Source organism: Archocentrus centrarchus, chromosome 10, assembly GCF_007364275.1.
Source record: "Archocentrus centrarchus isolate MPI-CPG fArcCen1 chromosome 10, fArcCen1, whole genome shotgun sequence".
In the NCBI taxonomy this organism is placed as follows: Eukaryota; Metazoa; Chordata; class Actinopteri; order Cichliformes; family Cichlidae; genus Archocentrus; species Archocentrus centrarchus.
Window position 1 is genome coordinate 25,199,370 of NC_044355.1, and position 21,663 is coordinate 25,221,032.

The 21,663-nt window shown below is 40.5% G+C and overlaps 1 protein-coding gene across 2 annotated transcripts in view; it reads left to right on the forward strand.

The window, feature by feature from the left end:
- Positions 1 to 21,663, forward strand: part of psd2 (pleckstrin and Sec7 domain containing 2) — a 34,740-nt gene that overhangs the window by 11,900 nt on the left and 1,177 nt on the right. Inside the window, exons 4-12 of one of the 2 annotated variants that reach the window (XM_030739394.1) lie at positions 14,563 to 14,751; positions 15,070 to 15,150; positions 15,865 to 16,007; positions 16,403 to 16,461; positions 18,234 to 18,323; positions 18,480 to 18,523; positions 18,682 to 18,872; positions 18,985 to 19,055; positions 19,433 to 19,590. In XM_030739394.1, the coding sequence (XP_030595254.1) occupies positions 14,563 to 14,751; positions 15,070 to 15,150; positions 15,865 to 16,007; positions 16,403 to 16,461; positions 18,234 to 18,323; positions 18,480 to 18,523; positions 18,682 to 18,872; positions 18,985 to 19,055; positions 19,433 to 19,590 (1,026 nt within the window). The remainder of the gene's footprint in view (positions 1 to 14,562; positions 14,752 to 15,069; positions 15,151 to 15,864; positions 16,008 to 16,402; positions 16,462 to 18,233; positions 18,324 to 18,479; positions 18,524 to 18,681; positions 18,873 to 18,984; positions 19,056 to 19,432; positions 19,591 to 21,663) is intronic. The other variant, XM_030739396.1, reaches the window with a different exon arrangement.

Genomic DNA, 21,663 nt, shown 5'->3' on the forward strand with positions numbered 1-21,663 from the left:
AACATTTTTATGGAGCTAGTGGGACTGTTGAAACAGGAGTGCTGCATTTGAAATGAGGGGAGCTGGTTGTGACTGAGCCCTTGGTAAAGGCATACAGAGAGTTTATTCATCAGACTTTCAGATTGTAGCTCGAGTATCTGCTCTCTCCAGCCATTTTGCTTAAAGCATGCAGTAACGGGAGATAACCTCAGTACTGTCAAATGAAGGAAGGTCTATGTATGACAGATGACCATTTGAAAAGAAACACAATTTGGTAGTTTTCTATGAGAGAGCTACACTACATAATATCCATGGTAGCCTATCAGCATAATGAATGACCTGTGTGAACAGAACAGCTCCAACTCACAAACTCTTGGGGCTTTTCCAACCACAAGGGAAGCACTTTGGTTCTTGACGAAGAAAATGTTTTTGGACATTTTGACCAATAATATGTTGGCTTGGAACCCTACGTGTTGGTTCACAAAGATGACGACATCTTATGTCATCATCAGAAAACAGATCAAACAGCCAGGGTACCTCTCTATGGCACAGACATGAACTTGGTGGAGTTTTGCAATAGAAACTAAGACATATTCTGTATTGATGCGCAAAGTTGGTTACAGAGAAAATTATGCTTAACAAAAGCACAAATTTAGCCTTTAGACTGTGACACTTACAGTGAGTAAAGCTGATTTGGTTGCAGTTTTTAACAGAGCTTAAATGTCGACACCTTCCTAAAATAATGGCCTGTCATTTTTTCCAGGTATTTCAGAAAACACAAAAAACTGAACCAAATATTGAAATCAAGGCAAAAAAAAAGCCCTGAAAATTGTCCTGTACTTAAGAAGCATCAAAAATGCTGGGAAAAAAATGCTAATTAACAAGTGCCAAATTACCATTCACCCCTATGTACTGAATCTATTTTCATAATGTGAAGGTAAAATGTTGCATGGCTTCAATGGAAATGCTAAAGTTATTGTACGAAAAAATTAGCTCATCATGAGGGGGTCAGGTGGGAACTTTGTGTTGCCTGTTCATCTGAAAAAACACAACTTTTAGTATCAGTCTGTCAATATCTTCTGAATTTTCAGCAGAAGGTTGAAGGCTCTACTTGGAAAAGCAAATTATATGCAGAACCAAACTGGCTCTATTGGTCAGTAAGCCTTATCAGACCAGTAGTTGCACAGACCACTGGGGATTGTGGGGACACAGCAACATCTGACATGACTTTCTTCCATCTAATTACCTTAATAGCAGTAAAAAGGGTTGAAGGAGACAGTGCAGAGCTGATGAAAAGGGAAGCAGTAACGGGAACCATATGGAGAAAACATGTAACTTGAACTATGGCTACAAGTCTGCCTGGCTGGTGTATGCATGGTCCCTGTGGCTTGTTCACCAGCCACCCCCACCGCACAGTTTCTTGAGTTATAAACATACTGGAATTCCAGATGGATGCACAGACCTCTGACATTATCTGCTCAGCTAAGTGTTGGGATTTGTGCTCAGACTCTGCTAGTGATGAATGAAAGATTCTGCTTTTTGTTTTTTTCCTTCTCTCTCTCTCCCTAGTCTACAGATGTTGTACTTTAGGGGCAGTTTTGCTTCCTGACCACCAGCACCAAGCTGAATGAGCTATTGTTTATGTCATGACATCATCGTCTTCAGCTTTACTTGGCCCAGCAGGGTCTTAGAGTGAATGTGAGTGTGTATGTGTGTAAGTGGGTGATTATTGCTCCATGCTAGCCAGCTTGCCAGACATTTGAGCACTTAAATCTAGAGTGGATACATCTGCTAGTCAGTCTTAAAGGGAAAGTTTAAGTATGCTAACAGTATCCAATTATTTAGTCCTTGATGTCCATTCAGATGTTGTTTTTCAGTCTATTAAAAAGGGAGCCTTTAAAAGCATTGGGAATTCCAGTGCAAATGGAGTTTGTCTTTTAATATTCTCTAGAAGGATTGTACATGAAAAAATGAAAAGCAAAGAAAACACCACAGTGGTAATGAACTTTTTTTTTCTTGTATGGCTACTGTTCAAGAGAAGGTAAAAATGAAACTTAAAATTCATATCTTGCAAGCTTTTTGTGATTCAGAGGGTTTGTAAAACATCTGTTTGTCAGTGCCAAACAATAAAAGGCTAGTTATTTTGAATTCTTCCATGTTAAATGCATTTTTTTGTGTTTCATTTCTTCTTCTCTGTTATTCTTTCATTCAGTGTCTTTGTTTCCACCATGTCACCTCCTGCCTCTTGATTCATTTCTCCACTTGATCCATCTCATCTCACTTTATCTCATTTTGCAGCTATCGCACACACACACACACACACACACACACACACACACACACACACACACACACACACACACACACACACACACACACACACACACACACACACACACACACACACCATCCTCCTCCATTTCCCCTGCAGTGTCTTCTTTCATTCTTCTTGTCTGCCTACTTCCTTTTTTGTCTGGTGGGTAGCCAGAGAATTGCCACAATTACACATTTTGGCACCTTGGACATCATGGACAACAAGTCTTTTTCACTGCAGGACAGAGCAGCTGCAGAGCCAAGGATAAAAAACAGCAAGTCAGTCAGTCTTTCAGCTTGGCAGACATTTTCTTTTGAATCATCTGGTTGGCCCATTTCCAGAATGTTTGTCATAAATGCTCAGATTTTTTTTAAAAATAGTTTCAATTTTGGTGCCACTCATAGACTGTATATAACAGATGGACATAGCCACAATGATGTCACCCATTGATTAGTGATGTCCCATCTTGAAGTCTCACGCTAAGCATTTTGTCTGATGCTTTCTTGCTTGTTTGTTTTTTTAATTGGATTTCATGAGTATGAAGGGGAACTGACTGAGAAACCAAGGGACACCACACACTCATATTGTAGTAACTTGTCATTCACAATAGGCCCATTCTAAAACATACACTGCTTGGCCCATAATTTATAAAAATGTTTTCCTCTAGACTTCTATATAATCTGTCTTCCTTTGCAAACAGAAGAGGTGCCTCCCACTGGTGATTAGAAAGAAAGCAAGTTGAAGAAACCTCTGTGTTGGCTTCACTTTTCAGACTTGGATGCTACTCTAGTGCAGCACGGTGGCGCAGTGGTTAGCACTGCTGCCTCACAGTTAGAATAACATCTGGAAGGCCTGGGTTCGATTCCACCTTGGCCCAGGTCTCTCCCTCTCTCTGTGTGGAGTTTGCATGTTCTCCCCGTGCTTGCATGGGTTTCCTCCGGGTACTCCGGTTTCCTCCCACATTCCAAAGACATGCACTTACTGGGGTTAGGTTAATTGGCTACACTAAATTGCCCATAGGTGTGAATGACAGCGTGAATGTGTGTGTGAAAGGTTGTTTGTCTCTGTGTTGGTCCTGCAACAGGCTGGCGACTTGTTCAGGGTGTACCCCGCCTCTCGCCCTATGACAGCTGGGATAGGCTCCAGCCCCCCTGCGACCCTGAACAGGATGAGCGGAAGCAAATGGATAGATGGATGGATGCTACTCTATCTTTTAGACTGTGGCGTTACTGCCATGTATTCGTCTTTGTGGGGGTGGGGGGGTTGCACTGCATTTTCCACTGTGACTTTGGATGTAATACCTCTGCTATGTACTGAAAAAAGTCTGTAGATAACAGTGATTTTCAGTTAGAGCGTGTACAGTCATGGTAAAAGATAGTACACTCTCTGTCAGTTTCAGCCAAGCTTTAGCTGTCAGACAGATGGCCTCACATTTGACTCTAGAATACTTTGGTACACAGAGGAGTTCATGGCTAATTCAATGACTGCTAGGTGCCCAGGTCCTGTGGTTGCAAAACAAGCCCAAGTCATCACCCCTCCACCACTGTGTTTGACCGTTTGTATGAGGTGTTTGTGCTGATATGCTGTGTTTGTTTTTTGCCAAATGTAGTGCTCTGCATTATGGACAAACTTCTTCACTTTGGTCTCATCTGTTCAAAGGACATTGTTCAGATGCAGCTCTGAAAACCTAAGCTGCACTGCCATGTTCTTTTTCAGAGAGAAGAGATTTTCTCCTGGCAGCCCTTCCAAACAAGCCATACTTGTTCATTCTTTTTCCCAGTCATCCTGTCATGACCTTTAACATTTAACATGCTAACTGAAACCCATTCCTCTGAGCACTGCACGGTCTGACCTTAGGGGGAATTTGCTGGGATGTCTACTTCTGGGAACATTGGCAAATGTCTTGAATGATTTCCACCTGTGAATAATCTTTCTCACTGTAGAATGGTGGACTTAAATGATTTGAAAACACTTTCCAGATAGGGCAGCAACAGTTGCTTGTCTGAGAGCATTGCTAATGGTTTTCCTCCTTGGCATTGTGTTAAGAAACACCAGAATGCTCGAGACCAGCAAATAGTCAAAATGTCTGCCACATTAAGTGATTCTTAAACTAATTCATGAGAAGTGGAAATAAAACCCTCCAACAGTGAATTCACAACAATAGTCACTAAATGATGATTTTCAATGCTGAGTTGTGTCACATTTATAGATAAACTGCTCAAAGTGAAATAGATACTTCCTCATACAGGGGTCAGTAACTTACAGGTGCCCTTGTTTTCAGAATAAAATAGCTCTAGTATTTACAACACAGTACATGCAGTCATTTTAAAATTATATTCAAAGACCAAAAAGATTATCAGACTTATAAAAACATAACATTGTTTACAAGAAAACAAAGCTCAGAGGTAAGTTTTATTTTTCTGTTATGTTTCCCCAAACTTGCTGTTGTTTATACTGTACACCATAATGAAATGTGCTTCATTAAGCTATGACTGTCGCTATAAACAGAGTTACACTCCCTGGACAAGTGGAAAAAGTACATATTATGTTTTCCATAGATCTACAGCAGAAGACGTTATGCAAGTGCAGCTATAAACATTTATCATTGTCCATTTATTATTTTGCCTGGACAAATTCAGAATTAAAATTCTGATATCATGATGGATGGAAAATGTAACAATTTGGTGGGTATAAATGTGTTTACCAGATTCTTGTGACTGCGTCCAAATGTTTCACTCAAAACCACAAATATGAACATGTTATGATATTGCAAATATGAAAGTCTTTAGGATACATTCATGGACAGAAATATCCAGTGTAGACACAAATGATGGAAAACATCATTCATCCAAAACAGCTGACAGATTTGAGCCATCAATTTGTGACTATTTAGGTAAATTAGTGTTTATGAACAGAGGTGGCTGCCTTCCAAGACGTGCACCTCTGAACATTGCTGCAGAGCACAGATGTTTGCTGTCTCTTGTGATAGTGAGTGAATGTAAATGATAATATAGCCGAAGAGGCAGAGTGGTGTGTCTTTGCAGAAAAACACATTGGCATGCAGTGTGAAGCAGTTGGATCGGCATATGTGTCTCAAAATGCTGCAGAAACTGTTACTGAGTCATAAATCAGATGTACACATGTCTAACATGCTCTTTGTGAATGAAACTGAGAGGGTGTTACTCCATGCTTTGCTTCAGTTATTTATAATACTAATCTGATCTTGAACCATTGTTTTCATGTAATGCAACACTCAAAACAGATATTCAAACTGATCCAACTGGCTGGAAAACTTTGAAGCCCTAGTGCAGGGGTGTCAAACTCATTGCAGTTTATGTGCCACATAAAGCCCAATTTGATCTTAAGTGGACTGGACCAGTAAAATTATTGCCTAATGACCTATTAAAAACTTGCAAATTGTTTACTTTTCTATTATTGTATTATTTAATAAGCCATCCATATATAAAATGAATGGTAAATGATTCAAAGTGTCAAGATGGTAATAAAATGAATAAAATGGCAAAAAATAAAATTATATAGTAAATAGTGAAAAAACAGGTGCTTTTCTGTTATTAAATGTGAAGTAAAGAATTAAAAAAAAAACTCATTTTCTGTCATTTAATGGCTTATCTTTTGCTTACTTAGGTGTGGTATACCAGGCCAAACTGACCAAAACAGTTAAAAGTCCCGAATTCCCAAATTTATGCTCTTCTTTGCAATTTTCACACTGTACAAAGTCATCCAGTGGGTCAAATTGGACCCTTTGTTGGGCCATATGTTTGACATTCCTGACCTAGTGCATATACAGTCTGTCCACAATTCAGCTTCAACTTTCATAACAGGAGCTTTGATAATACTCTGGGTGGAGAGAAGAAACCTAATCTTACTTCAGCCAGTATTTGTAGATTAAGAAGTATTTGTAGATAGTCTCTCCACTGTTACTGTCTATTCTGATATCAGTGAATGAACATAGTGAACTGGGCAGCTGGCCACAGAGATATGGAAAAAGTATGGGAGATATTGTAAACATACCAACCAGTACATGCAAATAAGAAGTGACAGTGCTCTTAGTCAGCAAACCTGCCTTTTAGGTTTGAGCCAGTACATTTGTGTAGTTTGTCAGCTTGTCAGTCACTGGATCAGACAGTCAGTCACATCTTTTTTGGTTACTTAGTCACTGTTACTTCACATGTTGAGTTGTGTTCCTCTGTGCTCTGTGGGGACCATCAGTGAAGCTTAACCTTAATCCATCGTAGAGCCTAAAACCGCCATGAAAGCACAGTCTCTGTCAGTCAGTCTGTCCACCAGCTTACTACAAAGCAGGCTATATCTACCCAGTGGAGCCAACTAGCTGCAGGCTGATTATCTGATAATGCAAACTACACTGGTGCATCCATGCTCTAAAAATGAACACACGCAGTGAAATACTTAAGAAAAAAAGAGCAGGTGTCTCAGCATATATAGATATGTGCTGCATCTTTAACAGAACATTTGCATGAATATATGTGCTTATATGTGTATATGTATTCCTCCTGCTGGCTCACAAGCCTACCAGATCAAGAAGAGGAGATAAAAGCCTGGCTGTTTGTTTCCATATCAGAGAAGCAGCTCTGCTGTGTGGACTAATCTCTTTCATACACAGTGTTGAGTGAAGAAACACACATACACATGAAAGACATGTGGGCCAGAAGCATGCATAAACAAAAACTGTGTTTAATGCCCGCACATTCTAACTCACTCGGTGACTGAGATATGGGAGTTCTTTATGTCTTTCTTTCTCTCACACACACACAGACACAGACACACACCACGCGTTTAAGGATGTCACTTTGGGAATAAAACCCTTAGCGAGGTTCTATAGCACTGCTGAAACATCCTGCAGATTATCCTCTCCTGGCTCACACTCAGGCAGTGATATGGACACACACAGTCCTACATACACAAAAATAGATGTATACACAAAGGGTTTGCAAACAAATTCTCTTTTTCACCCTCTCACCACAGGCACACGCAGTAACTGAATCATTTCAGCACCAGCATATTTATCCCTGGCTATTTATAGCTCGACTCTATGTTTTATGACACATCCCACAGTCCTACTGTAGCAGTGACTGTGTTGGCTGAATTATGTCTTTCTAACCATGGGTTTCTCTCTTGTGAGGCATCTTGTCAGCACTTCGTGTATGTGTTAAGTGGAAGTGAAGGCACACTACAGTATATGAAACATTTGTGTCCAATTCTGGGCATGCACTGCTCAAACTGTTGCTGATTTTAGGGCAGATGTTGTTAATCTCTAGCTGCTGTCAGATCAAGCTGCTGTGTTTGGTGTTTCACTAAACAGGCCCACACCTGAACATAATTAGTCTCACCCAGCCAAAAGAGGTCACCATTGTCCATTGTTTGCAGCTGAGTAGGTGGTTTTTGGGTCCTGTGTGTTTCTGTGTATGTGTGTGTGTGTGTATGAATGAGAGCATTCAAGATGGAAAAACTAACCTACACTAAGTGTTTACTTCTTTTTTTTTTTGTTATTCCTGATGGAAGTATTTCTTGGTGTCACGCTATTAACATTATTTAGCTGTATTTTATAAAGATATAAATGACTGACAAATTTAGGCTGCCCTGTTTTTCACATGTTCACTTTGTGAGACAAAGTGTTTCATCTAAGAATTATTGTTGTGTATCTTGCAAGGGTCAACAATAACAAATTCCAACCAAGAGTTATCAAATCCAAATGTTTTAAAAGAACGAATAAAGTTTCAGTGACGCTGTACCTTTCTGTTTTGGACACGTGGACTGAAACAAGACTATTGTAATAAATTGTTTCCTAAGGCTTTTTATGTATTGAGTTAATTTTTGTCTAAAAAATTGCAGGCAGAGCTCAAAGGTCTTTTTGAGCACAGAATAGCTCATTTTAATTGGCTACATATTTTTAAGAAGTATTTCTTTTATATAACTTATTCCGGCTAACTGCTGAAAACCTGAGTCAGTTTTTCCCATGTGCTGCTGGCTGCTATGAGAACATCACATATGTGCTACAACAGATTTATAAATTCTGCAGTCTGTGTGGATTGTGTGTGAATGACAAAGGTTATCCATGAGTCATAGTAAGTTTCTCCAAAAAAGCATAGACTTATGACTAGCTGTGTAAAAACTGCTCTGATCACTGTTGTTGTTTGTAACTATAATACATATAATACATACACTCACCAAACATTATTAGGTACACTTAGCTAATATCACATCAGACCCCCTTTTGCCTTCAGAGGTGCCTTAATTCTTCACGGCACTGATTCAACAAGATGCTGGAAACATTCCTCAGAGATTTTGGTCCATGTTAGTGTGATAGCATCACACAGTTGCTGCAGATTTGTCAGCTATGCATCCATGATGCTCCGCCACATCCCAGAGGTGGACTATTGGGTTGAGATCCAGTGACTGTGGAGGCCATTTGACCACACTGAGCTTATTGTCCCCACACCATTACACCTACTGATAGTCAGTTTGAACTTCAGCAGGTTGTCTTGATCAGGTCTACATGTCTAAATGCACTGAGTTGCTGCCATGTGATTGGCTGAGTACCTAATAAAGTGTATAATATATATAGCTTTTTTTTTAATCCTAACACCCTATCCCCAGATTTGGCACTTTTTGTCTTTTCTTTGTCTATGCTTCTTCTTTCCATCAGATTAGTAAGAGGAAGTTAGCAAATGTACTAATAATATTCTGTGGTTCTATGATTGGTTATTTTTGGCTGAGCCTTATATTTATATAAAAACATAGTAACCATCAGTCAGTCACCTCTTTTTTATTATATCTGTATTTATTTTTAGCTAAATGCCTCATTGTAGATTACAGATAGCCTGGAATCATCTGTCTATTCAGTGGTGAACTCTTTCAAAATAGGGTCCACCAGTTTTTGTCATATCAAGCTTAGGTGGCCTTACTCTCGTTGTCATACGTGGATGTTGAGTCATAATGAAAAAAATAAAAATCATGGAGCATGTACTGCTGGCTACTTGATGAACTTTAAGAATACAGGACGTCCAGCTGGTGTTGAACTGATCTGCTGGCTCACGGCCCGTTAATGCAGAGGAAGTTGTGTTGGCTGGGACACACAGGGCCATTGTAAAGCCACCACTAGGAACAGCGCTATTCATCAGAAAAAGTCTGTCCAGTCGGTCGCTCCGCCCCAACATCCTCCCCTCTGTGGAGCTTTCAGACCAACCAAGAAACTTCAAGGAAAGCCTTCCAAACAACCACGCACTGTGGTGGAATAACGCTACAGTGTCACTGATCATCTCCTAATAGGTTGCGATTATATAAAACTTGCCCGCGGCTGAAGAAATCTGCCTTGGCTTAAAGTTAAATGACCAAACCGGGCCGATGCAGAGTTCACCGACTACTGGATGATGAGGCGGTCGGACCGTAGCGCGCCTTTAACCGCTGATTTCCGAGATCCGAGATGTGGAAAGAGGAATATGATGTTCACTTCGACTTTTTACTGCAGCTTCTGTAAGTTTGACTTTATTTCGTTTTGAGCATTGATTTCCAAATGGGTGGGAACATTAACAATTTTGCTGCGTGGCAAAATGGAAATAGTGAGGTAGCTGTGGTGTAAGTTTACCCTGACGAAAAAGCCCCATGATACTAGAATAATATTCATAGAAGGCTTATTTATGATACCAAAAAATGACCCAAACGGTATTTTTAATCTAATGTGAGCTGTACCTGACGATGTGCTGGAGTGGATTTACTATTAATTTTTATTTAAAGTAAAACAATTACTGGACTTATTTTTTTTATTTTTATGTCTGCTGTTGCTAGGTACATTATTGATGTCGTGGGAAAGGCTGCAACTAAAAATAAATCAGTTATTTGTGTTCAATCAATTCATTTAATTCATCGAATATGACAGATGTCGATCACAAGTTGCTCGAAGTTAAAGTTGTTGAGTTTATGCCACTTGATCACCTGATCAAGTGGCATATGTATTAATCAGTTATTGTTGGTTTCACAATACAGTGGCTGTATTAAATAGTTTGTAGTTAACTGTCTGTTTTTTATAGAATCAGTATGGCTTATTTACTGTAGCAGCCACTAGTGTTATACTCAAAAGAAGACAACAAATACCAGTAATGTATATGATTCAGTTTTGTTTATTAGTGAACAGTTGTTTGCTGTCATCAGTCCACTGAATTAATGTTAAGGAGTCAGTTTTTATTTACAGAGGTGCCATTGTTGTTTGTATTCCTCTTTTTAAGAAAAAAATCTGTTTCACTTTTTAACAATATCGCATCTAAAAGTTGGAGCAGATGACCTGACTGACACACTCGCACAACGACATGTAGCTCTGCTCCTTCCTTTGCTACTATATATCAGTTTGTCCATAGATCAGTGTAGGCTATATGAAAATGAAAGGAAGAGCCTGTCAAATAACAGAATTTCATAATTTGGTTAATCCCATAATTGTTGATTACACTCGTGCAAGATGCCTTTAGGACCCTCCCCTTCTTCCCTCCCTCACACACACACACACACTCACCTTGGGCAGACACACCTTGTAGCTGTGGGCATGGGCAATGCACAGCTAAAGCGATTAGCATGTGAGTCACAGGCATGCCCTATCATGCTCTCTGAGTCTGAAACAGTCACACACACACCAAGCAGACTGAGTGGCGGTCACAGTGACTGAATAAGAGTGGCCTGGGGATACAGAATTGTGCCTTCAGATAGACTAATAGCTTTACTGTGTGCCACTTGGCCCTCAGTAACTGAGTATCTTTTACATAAAAGGGCTGCACTAGATATCTGACACTTAATATTGTGTCTCTCTCACTAGTATTTTGTGTTTGTGTGCATCAGAGACCGTTGCACGGGAGGGAGCCCGGCATCATTTTAGCAATTTAGCCCCATGACTGATATGAGTTTTGAATGATTTATGAGGTCTTTCTGAATGCAGTGAATTAATATGGTCAGACAAGCGAAAGCACATTCACTGCAAACACCAGGCTAGATGTTGGTTTAACGGTCTACCACAGACTCATTGTATAATGTTTCTCATCAATATGTGTGTATTGTTATGAGTTTATTTCCTTCAACTAATTTTTTGTGTCTCAAATAACTACAGTACAGCTTTCATGGGCTTAGGGTGAAAGTTGTCTGTTGATAAGTATCTGGCTTTGCTCTATCCCCCCCCCCTATGGGATGTGTCCTGAGGTAACTGTACAGGAAGCATTTTAATCACATCCCTAAACCAGATCTGATGGCTCCTTTTCCACTCCAAAGAGCAGTTAGTTTTACTCTTCCCGGAAACTCCCCACCCTGTCCCCAAGGCTGAGCCTGGGCACCCTGTCAATGGCTGTTTTTTTGCCGGCCCTATCTGCAATCTTGCTGTCATTCTTGGAAGTGATGCTTTGTTACGATAAGTTGGAGGAGTTTGCATGACCCATCTCCTAGTGGTGGAGAAGTTTATGTATCCTGTGACTCTGGGTACTATGTTTGTGAGGGGTAATAGTTGTTACCAAAACAAATTGGTCCCAAGAGGTCAAGGGCCAGATGATGATTCTATGAGATTAATGAATCAGCCAAGACATGAAAGTGGATCCTTGCCTGGAGCAGGGAAATCAGAGCCCTTTGTGGTGCTGAGCTGTATGGGTGTAGCACACAGTCAGCTAAACAGCGCGTGAAGTCAGGGGACTGACTCTTAGCTGTGGAAAATAGTCATTTGTGTATTTGTGCATTCGTCTGTAGCTTTTGAATTTTGTCCACTGTCATTCTTCTTCCTCTAGCATGGGACGCTTAGCTTCCGCTGTATCCATAGTAACCAGCTAATCCTTTACGACAGCAGCGCGTAATGTATTGAATTTGTGAGGGTAATGAAATTGGGCTGATCAGATTATGCAAAGACATCTGAATCATCTGGTGAGACTGCTGGCGGTGCATCGGGGATGCAGACACAGGCAGGAAATGAAGAAATGCTGCTGAGACTGACGGCAGTGAATGCGTGTACCTCATTTGTCATTGGACTGCTAGTAAATATGAGGACAGTGTATAATTTACATTTGCTTGTTTTAGCATGTATGAAAGTAAATGTTATACTCCTTTTCTAATGGGGTCTGGATGGAAAAAAATGCATTACAGACATGTAAATCTAATATGTGACGACATCTCAAGGTTCTATCTACACAAGTCACAGAAATGACTTGGAATCAAAAAAAATCCTCACTGATCGTTAAAATGCCAATAAAAAGGCTAAACAGCTTCCTTCTGATTCCTACTGACTCTGGCGTGTGTAGCAATTTGCAAAGTATGCAGTGCAATCCAGCACATCTCAACATCAGTTAAGCGCCCACAGTAAGTCATAAATTCGTAAGCAGGACACTAATTAATACTCTGCATTGATTCTCTGTGCTCTCTCGACAGCAATTTAACAGCTACAGAGTTTGAGGCTTTTGTTTGAATAAACAGACTATTAAACTTTCCTTCAGCCCCAGTGGCTGTCATCACAGCCTGCAGTGATGGCCTTATTTATTAAACGTGACCAATTGTAGCATGAGACCCAGTACTACTTAAAAGTTGTGTAGTGTCTTCAATTCAAGTCAAGTCAAGATTTTCAAGTCTCAGAAACCTGGTGATGTCCTCGAGGTTAAGCTTTGTAACAGAAAAGCCTGTTTTACAAACTGGAGGTGCAGTATTTGAAAGATGTCTGCGTTTCCCAGAGAGGGAGGGGCTGATGAAAGATGCTTTTTAAGTTGTATTATGCAAAATGTATAATTTAGTGTTTTTTCTAAAGCATGACCCTTACTACTGATTAAAAAGTCAGAACATCTCAGCCACTGCTGTGTCAGTTTTTATCATTTTGTGGCAACATGATGGAGAAGCAGTGTGAACGGCCCTTCTCTGTTCTGTTTGCGTTTTCTCTGTGAGCCCTGGTTTCCCAGGGCTCATGTTAGGTTAAGCATAGGTTAATATTTCTATCTTGGCCAGGAAACTCTTCCAAAAGAGATTCTAAATCTTAAGAGCTCCATTTCCTGGTTATATAAAGGTTAAAGGTTTTTACTTCCCCCAATTTAATGTGCAGCGCTAAATCACTAGGCTAAAAGCTTTTATGCCCCTCCGCCCTTGTAAAATGTTTTCCATTTATATTGATCATGAACAACACCTCTGGAAGTACTAATAAATTGAGTGAAGTTGACTTTTATTCATATAAACAGGAAATTTGTGTTAGTAAGATAGCCTTGCTAGGATCAGAGCATGAATGATGTTCATGCAGCTGTTTAACATGCATTCCCTGCAGTGGTTCTATGTCCCCCTACTGAGGCTTGCGCTGGCTGAGAGTATAATTTATATATATATATATATATATAATACTTACCTGAGTAACTCAATCCAGTGAAATAGAAAAGAACCTGGATGGTTGCTGTTTTCATAAGCAGCCGGAATAGATTGTTAAATGGTGTATTCCAGCAACTATTACTGCATTTATGTTTGAAACATTACCGTGCATTGTTACCATGTACACAGCGTTGGAGATCTGTCATCAATCTAGCCTGTGCAAGTTATTGCTCTGCTCTGAAAACAGCACGTTCAGTTGTGTTCTGAACTATTAGGACTCTCATGTTATCTTGTCTTCACCTTTATTACTCCTGCAGGGGTGACTGAGTGCATTCTGTCCTTGGCATAAACTCCTTGTTTCATTCTCACACACGGACTCATTCACTGCTGGCCTTCTACCGATAAACAAAGGAGGATGCAGTGGACATTTGATTAGTTGATTTGGATGTTTGGGGACAGCTGCCACTTCTGAAAAGCTTACTTTACTAACTTACCAGCTATATTTCCCAAATTAGAAGGGTAGAATGGTTAGAATTGAGGTTTTTAAATTTTTTTTGTGTTATAGCCCTTTAATTCTAATTATCTTAGCGGTCCACAGTCTGAGATTAGTGGGGCTTTTTAGAGGAGATTGGGGCAGGTGAAATCTGCTTCAGTTTTATAACCAGCCATCATATCCACTGCATCAAAGTAGGACATTAAGTGACAGTGAAAGTGGGTCACTGCCATAACAAGTCATTTAAACCTCATTTGACTGTGTTTGTGTGTATATAAGCATATGTTTATATAATTGAGTTTTATGCTTAGCAGTTGAGCTTTTTCTGTTGAGCTGAGTGGGCGTCTGGACATGTGTTCCATTCATTACCCTGGCTACCTGCTTGTGTGTGCGACTGTGCGTTTGTATTTGTTTTTACATGTGTGCATGTTCTCCTCCTCAGTGATGCCAACCTCACAGACGTGCTGTCTGACTCAGAGGAGTGTGATTTGGGCAGTCTGGAACACGGGAGCACAGATACTCTGGCCAATGGCTGCCGAGCCGACTGTGAGGCTGCGAAGAGGCTGGCCAAGCGCCTCTATCACCTCGAGGGCTTCAAACGCTGCGATGTGGCCAGACACCTGGGAAAGAAGTGAGCGAGCATACAGAGAGTAACACAAACACACACATTGGCTGCTACAGGGAAGTTTGTGTGCTTGCCACAAGTGCTCCATATCGATGAAACACAAAGACAATGGTCATGTAAAAAAGAAAAAGGCTAACAAATGTGATCAAACACTTGAGAATATGCTGAGCATCCCCTGATACAATCCACTTTACAAAAACATTTATATAACATGCATGCCTTCTCAGTGCCAGATTTTTTTCTACCTTTATTTGATTTTTTTAAATGTATTTTTTTATTTGATTTGATTTCATTGATTTGCTAATGCGCTCTGTCTCCCTGCAGTAATGAGTTCAGCCAGATGGTGGCATCAGAGTACCTGAGCTTCTTTGATTTCTCTGGCTTGTCTCTGGACCGAGCCCTGAGGTAATGCCCACTCAGCACCTGCAGGTGATGAGTGTGTGATGTAGATCTATTAGTGCATGCACATAGGTGTCTGTGTGTGTGTGTGTATTCTTCACATTCCCTCTTCACAACACATTAGCTTTGTGCTGATCAAACTGTCGTGTTGAGTACAGTTAGCTTGTGTAGCTGACAACTGCAGAGTACATCACGGTCTTGTATCTGACATGTTGCTGTCTCAAACTGCTGCCTTCAGTGCAGGACTTTCAGCTGAGTGAATAATGCTGATGAAAAGTGACATCCTGCATTCATTTTGGTAATGTTGGGATGTTTGTATATTCTAGGTCTTCATACTAACTTCAGCCATAGTGATGGCTGAAAAATGTTTGAATATTTCATCACCATATAGAAAATGCTCAGATCTGAGATTTTAAAAATGCTTTTGTTGATTACCAAAAGGCTAATTATTTTTTCTGTCAGTTGACAAATCAATCAAAACATTTATAGTTTAGCTCAGCATTAATGTTCCATATCACAGTGTACAGTATGAAAGTGGGAGTACAATTGATGAAACGTATTGATTTTGACTGATCTTTTTTTTTTTTTGCCGTTCAGAAGTGAAACCAGTACCATACTGTGCTATAGCAGCATGGGCCAAGTTTTAAAAAGCAGGCTTGACTGTTACAGCTCTTTTGTGCTCTGATCAAAGTGTTTCATAAGGTTGTTAATGTGTGGCAGGAACTTCTTAAAGGCCTTTCCGCTGATGGGAGAAACCCAGGAGAGAGAGCGGGTCCTTGTCCATTTCTCCAGGCGCTACTGCCATTGCAACCCACAGACACCCACCTCTGAAGGTCAGAGTTGTGAGGGTGATGATAAAGACAGTAAGGAGTAACAATATTATAGGAGGAATTAAGGAGAAAGTGAAAAAAGTACAAAATAACAGGCAACAATGTATCTGGAGGAAAACAAATGGCTGTTGTTGATGTCCATGTAGAGCACAGTTGTCTAAACTTGAATGCAGTATTGTATTGCAGTGATAAAGCTGGTGCTATTTGATTCTTAAAATGTAACATAACACGTTATTTTATATCACCAGCTCAGATTATTTGAGCATGTAGACTATTAGCAGCAACATGGACGTCATGTTTTATGCAGCACTGTGGATGTATGCTCGTCATTTCTGTCTACATAGACTACGTATAGTATTGGGTTCGTATGAGTGTGTGCGTGCTTAGAAGGAAGTGGTATGTCAGTTGTGTGTACTGTCCCTTTACAGATGGAGCCCACACATTAACCTGCGCCCTCATGCTGCTCAACACAGATCTACATGGACACGTATGTATTGTATTTCTCTGACTTACTGGCTCCCTTTCATTCTTCCAAATCAATTTTCATGTGACTTCCCATCAGTATAGAAAGGCCCACCTGGGATGGAAAACAAGGTTTTCTTTTGCTGCCCACTTGTTATTTTTACCAGCTTTGCTTAGACAAAATGCCTCCTCGTTGTTCAGTCTGATACACCAGTCCCTCCAGAGCAAGGAAAGCTAACTAAAATATTGTTGGTTTGTTGCTGCTGCCCTAGAACTCTGACTACAGTGAGCCTGACACTAATGATGCATGAATCAAAGTTAGATAAACTAGCTGACGTTGGCTAATTTGCTTTCATGTTTGCTTTGACAATGAAAAATTTCTTGTCCTTCACCTCCCAATGGCAGAATTATTGACCCATCCAGATCAAAGATATATGTAACTGTACTGAGGAACCCTCTGCAAGTTATAAACATAGCCAAGGTGGAATTCTGGGAGGGGCTTGATTGTTTTTAGTGACTGAGTGGTGTATGTGGAACAGGCGTTCCCAAAATGTGCAAGTTGTTCCCATAGTTTTCTTTTTTCTTTCGAGCTGTGATATATAATTTGTAGCTTCAAATGCCTGGAAAATTGACAGGCGTGTGTTGCAGTTCTGTGGAGTGTCCGCTGATGGCCATGGGTGGCATGTTGGACAGGTCTTTTGCCCCTCTCTGTGAGGTCTCTCCTCACATGACTGCAACAAAGTGTAAATACAGTCCTTTGTCACCAATGCCATGTCTTCATCTACATCTTTTCAGTGTGTTTCTTGTTCTTCCCCCTGTCTGTCTGCGCTTTTCTCTCAGCTTCTCTCTCCCCTCCCCGGCCTACTTTCTGGCCTGTTTCTGTCTCTCCTTTCCTCCAGTAGTCTCATCTGTTCACTTCTAAAAACAGGAGCACTGTGGTTTGCATAACACGATCCATCATAGGTCTTTTTCTTTGCTTTTCCACAACCTCCTGCTAATAGTAATTTTACTGAAAATCCCTCTTCTAATTAAAATCCTCTCTCTTTTCAATTCCTTTTCCTCCTTTTCAAATCCATCCCCTGCTAACCATATCTGGTCCCCTGGTCTCTCTCTGCCCCTGCAGGTGGTAAGTATACTTACAGTACTAACACTCCCGTCTTTGGCAAATGCTCCTCCTGTTGTCAGCTGACAATAAAATTCAAGTCACAGACACTTGTAAAATGTGTGTATTTGTATTAAATGGAAGCCTGCACACAAAAATTTCATTCAGTGAGGCAAAAGTATTCTGATGCTTAAGTGTTAAAGAGAAATACTCAATTTAGGCTAATATTTATGTCATCAGTGATCATTCAGTGCAGGTGTGAATTATACTGTTAGCTTTTTATGACCATAAACTGGACATTACCAGTAAACAGAGAGTAAAACATGTTCTGCTTTCACTGGATAAAGGAACTGGGTTGTCTTGTGTGTTATGTGGCTTCCCTGGAGGGATGTATGAATCAAAATTCAGATCAGTTTTATTTCCCTATCTGTGCCTATTCAGGTTAGAAACACCTCCCTTTTTTCTTCTAATGAGGCATCATGATTAGAGGTCAAAACACTGGTAAAAGGTGTGCTTGATATATTCTGATACAGGCAAGCTACCATAGCTATAGGACTTCAGCAGTATAACATTGCCACCTAGTGGACAGAATCAAATCTGCATTGACATTGGAGTGAATAAAACTGGGTGTAAAGCATGTAATTGCTCTATTTGTCCATTTCTCTCTGTCTCTTGGTGTGTTCTCCTCCCCTCAGAACATTGGGAAGAAGATGTCCTGTCAGCAGTTTATCAGTAATCTAGAAGGCCTCAACAATGGGAAAGACTTTCCCAAAGATTTATTAAAGGTACAGATTTCCTTCTGAAATAGCACAGCTTGATCTTTATTTGTTCATTTGTTCTCAGCCACAGAATAAAGTTTGCATTCTCATTCCAACGCTGTGATCTAATTAAGAAAAAAAAGAAAATGTTTACAAGTTCTTCCTCTTTTGTTGCCTGCACAGGTTTTGTATAACTCGATCAAGAACGAGAAGCTCGAGTGGGCAGTGTGAGTATGCGTTCAGTGCTCATCAAAAGGATAAGTATTTGGAGTATGCAAGTATTTCGAAGTAAGTACACTTGAATACACGCACCTCATCTCAGTGTGTGTGTGTGTGTGTGTGTGTGTGTGTGTGCGTGTGTGTGTGCCTGTGTGCATGCACGCAGTGAGGAGGAGGAGCTGAGGAAGAGTCTGTCAGAACTGGTGGAGGAGCAATGTGAGGGCGGGAGTAAACGTGTTGCTAGGGTAACGGATGGCAGTAACCCTTTCATCGCCATTCCCATTCTCTTAAATGCTGTCACCTACAAGCATGGTGTGCTGACCCGCAAGAGCCACGCTGAAATGGACGGCAAACGCAGTGAGTTCACTTGTACATGCTCGCACAATTTGACTCAAGTTAGCCAGTCCTTTATGATTAGTGTAAAAAAAAATACATGAAGGAAGAGCTCCCTTTGTGTTTTTTCTCCCAGCCCCGAGGGGTCGCCGTGGATGGAAGAAGTTCTATGCGGTTCTGAAGGGGATGATCTTATATCTCCAGAAGGTACCGCATCTCGTCCTCTGCTCTGTTACTATAGAAACACATCCACCACCGCAGTGACAGCAGTGGTGGATGCTGTGAGCTTCTGTGCTGTGTGTGTATTGGGAGAGGGAGTGAGATAGAAAAGCATTAAGAGAGGAAATGAGGATGGTCTGTGCAAGTGTGTATTTGTCCCCCCCTGCTGGTAGGAAAGTTGTCCTGGCAGCAGGTGAAGTTAAATGAATTAGCTTCTGTATCTGTCACAAGTAATATTTTTTAATTTCAGGTGGTAGCGTGAAACTGGTGATAACCTTAATGTAGAGATTTGGACCCCACTGCACGTGCAACAGTTTGCAAGTAAAAGCTGTTCTTTTATTTGTTAATTCTTGTTACTTACCCAGGATGAGTACAAGCCAGATACTGACATTTCAGAGGTGGACCTGAAGAACGCAGTGCGGATCCACCACGCTTTAGCCACTCATGCCACCGACTACAGCAAGAGGGCCAACGTACTGAAGCTCAAAACTTCAGACTGGAGAGTCTTTCTCCTGCAGGCACCGTAAGTCACTCAAGCTGGATTAACAAAGAAAAGCTAATATAAATCAACATCCTTAAACACAGTAACATTTTAGGTTTAGGAATTTTACACCTTTTTTTTCAGTTTTTAATTTTTACATTATTTATTATGAATAATTATGAAACCTTGTCTGCTTCAAAATGAATGTTTTAACCCAATACGCAAGTGTAGAAGAAAGGCGGTATGGTGGATCGTGATACTGATTAAATGTATATAGCCCTTCACTTTAACAGAGTTTGGACAGTAGTTCAATTCAGGTATCATGAAGACACTAAAAAGGAATGATGACTAATGTTCTGCTACTGAAAGCAACTTTCTCTCATATTGAGATCCACTATGCCTCAAAACACTGAAACTATTATCGCGCTGAGTGATGACTATAGGGCAGGGGTGGGCAACTCCAGGCCTCGAGGGCCGGTGTCCTGCAGGTTTTAGATGTGTCCTTGATCCAACACACCTGAATCAAATGGCTGAATTACCTCCTCAGTATGCAAGTTCTACAGAGTCCTGCTAATGACTTCTATATGTGAATCAGGTGTGTTGGATCAGGGACGCATCTAAAACCTGCAGGACATCGGCCCTCGAGGCCTGGAGTTGCCCACCCCTGCTATAGGGTTTGTCATTTTGATTTGAAATATTTTTGAAATTTAAAGTGTTTCAATCATGATTGTACAACCCCAATTCCAATGAAGTTAGGATGTTGTGTAAAACATAAATAAAAACACAATACAATGATTTGCAAATCCTTTTTCAACCTATATTCAATTGAATACATTACAAAGACAATATTTAATGTTCAAACTGATAAACTATTTTTTTTTGCAAATATTCTCTCATTTTGAATTTGGGGCCTGCAACGCTTTCCAAAAGAATTGGGACAGGGGCATGTTTACCACTGTTACATCACCTTTCCTTTTAACAACACTCAATAAGCATTTGGGAATTGAGGACACTAATTGTTGAAGCTTTGTAGGTGGAATTCTTTCCAATTGTACAACTTCAGTTGCTCAACAGTCCGGGGTCTGCGTTGTCGTATTTTGCGCTTCATAATGCGCCACACATTTTCAATGGGAGACAGGTCTGGACTGCAGGCAGGACAGTCTAGTACCCGCACTCTTTTACTACAAAGCCATGCTGTTGTAACGTGCAGAATGCGGCTTGGCATTGTCTTGCTGAAATAAGCAGGGATGTCCCTGAAAAAGGCGTTGCTTGGATGGCAGCATATGTTGCTCCAAAACCTGTATGTACCTTTCAGCATTAATGGTGCCTTCACAGATGTGCAAGTTACCAGTGCCATAGGCACCAACACACCCCCATACCATCAGAGATGCTGGCTTTTGAACTTTGCACTGACAACAATCCGGACAGTCCTTTTCCTCTTTGGCCCAGAGGACATGACATCCAAGATTTCCGAAAACAATTTGAAATTTGGACTCATCAGACCACAGGACAGTTTTCCACTCTGCGTTAGTCCATTTCAGAAGAGCTGGGGCCCAGAGAAGCCGGCAGCATTTCTGGGTGTTGTTGATATATGGCTTTCGCTTTGCATGGTAATTTTAACTTGCACTTACAGATGGAGCAACGAACTGTGTTCATTGACAATGGTTCCTGAGCCCGTGTGGAAATATCTGAGAGATTGAAGGTCACGGGCATTCAATGTTGGTTTTTGTCCTTGCTGCTTTCTTGCAGAGACTTCTCCAGATTCTCTGAATCTTTCGATGATATTATGGACTGTAGATGATTAAATCCCTAAATTCCTTTCAATTGTACTTCAAGAAACATTGTTCTTAAACTGTTGGACGATTTGCTCACAAAGTGGTGAACCTCGCCCCATCCTTGCTTGTGAACGACATTAAATATCTTGTCTTTGTAATGGATTCAATTGAATATAGGTTGAAAAGGATTTGCAAATCATCGTATTCTGTTTTTATTTATGTTTTACACAATGTCCCAACTTCATTGGAACTGGGGTTGTAGGTGTATAGTATCACTAGTTGGATGTTGGCTATGATTTTAATTGTTCAGCTGCTGTCATTGTTTCCTGCTAAAATTAAA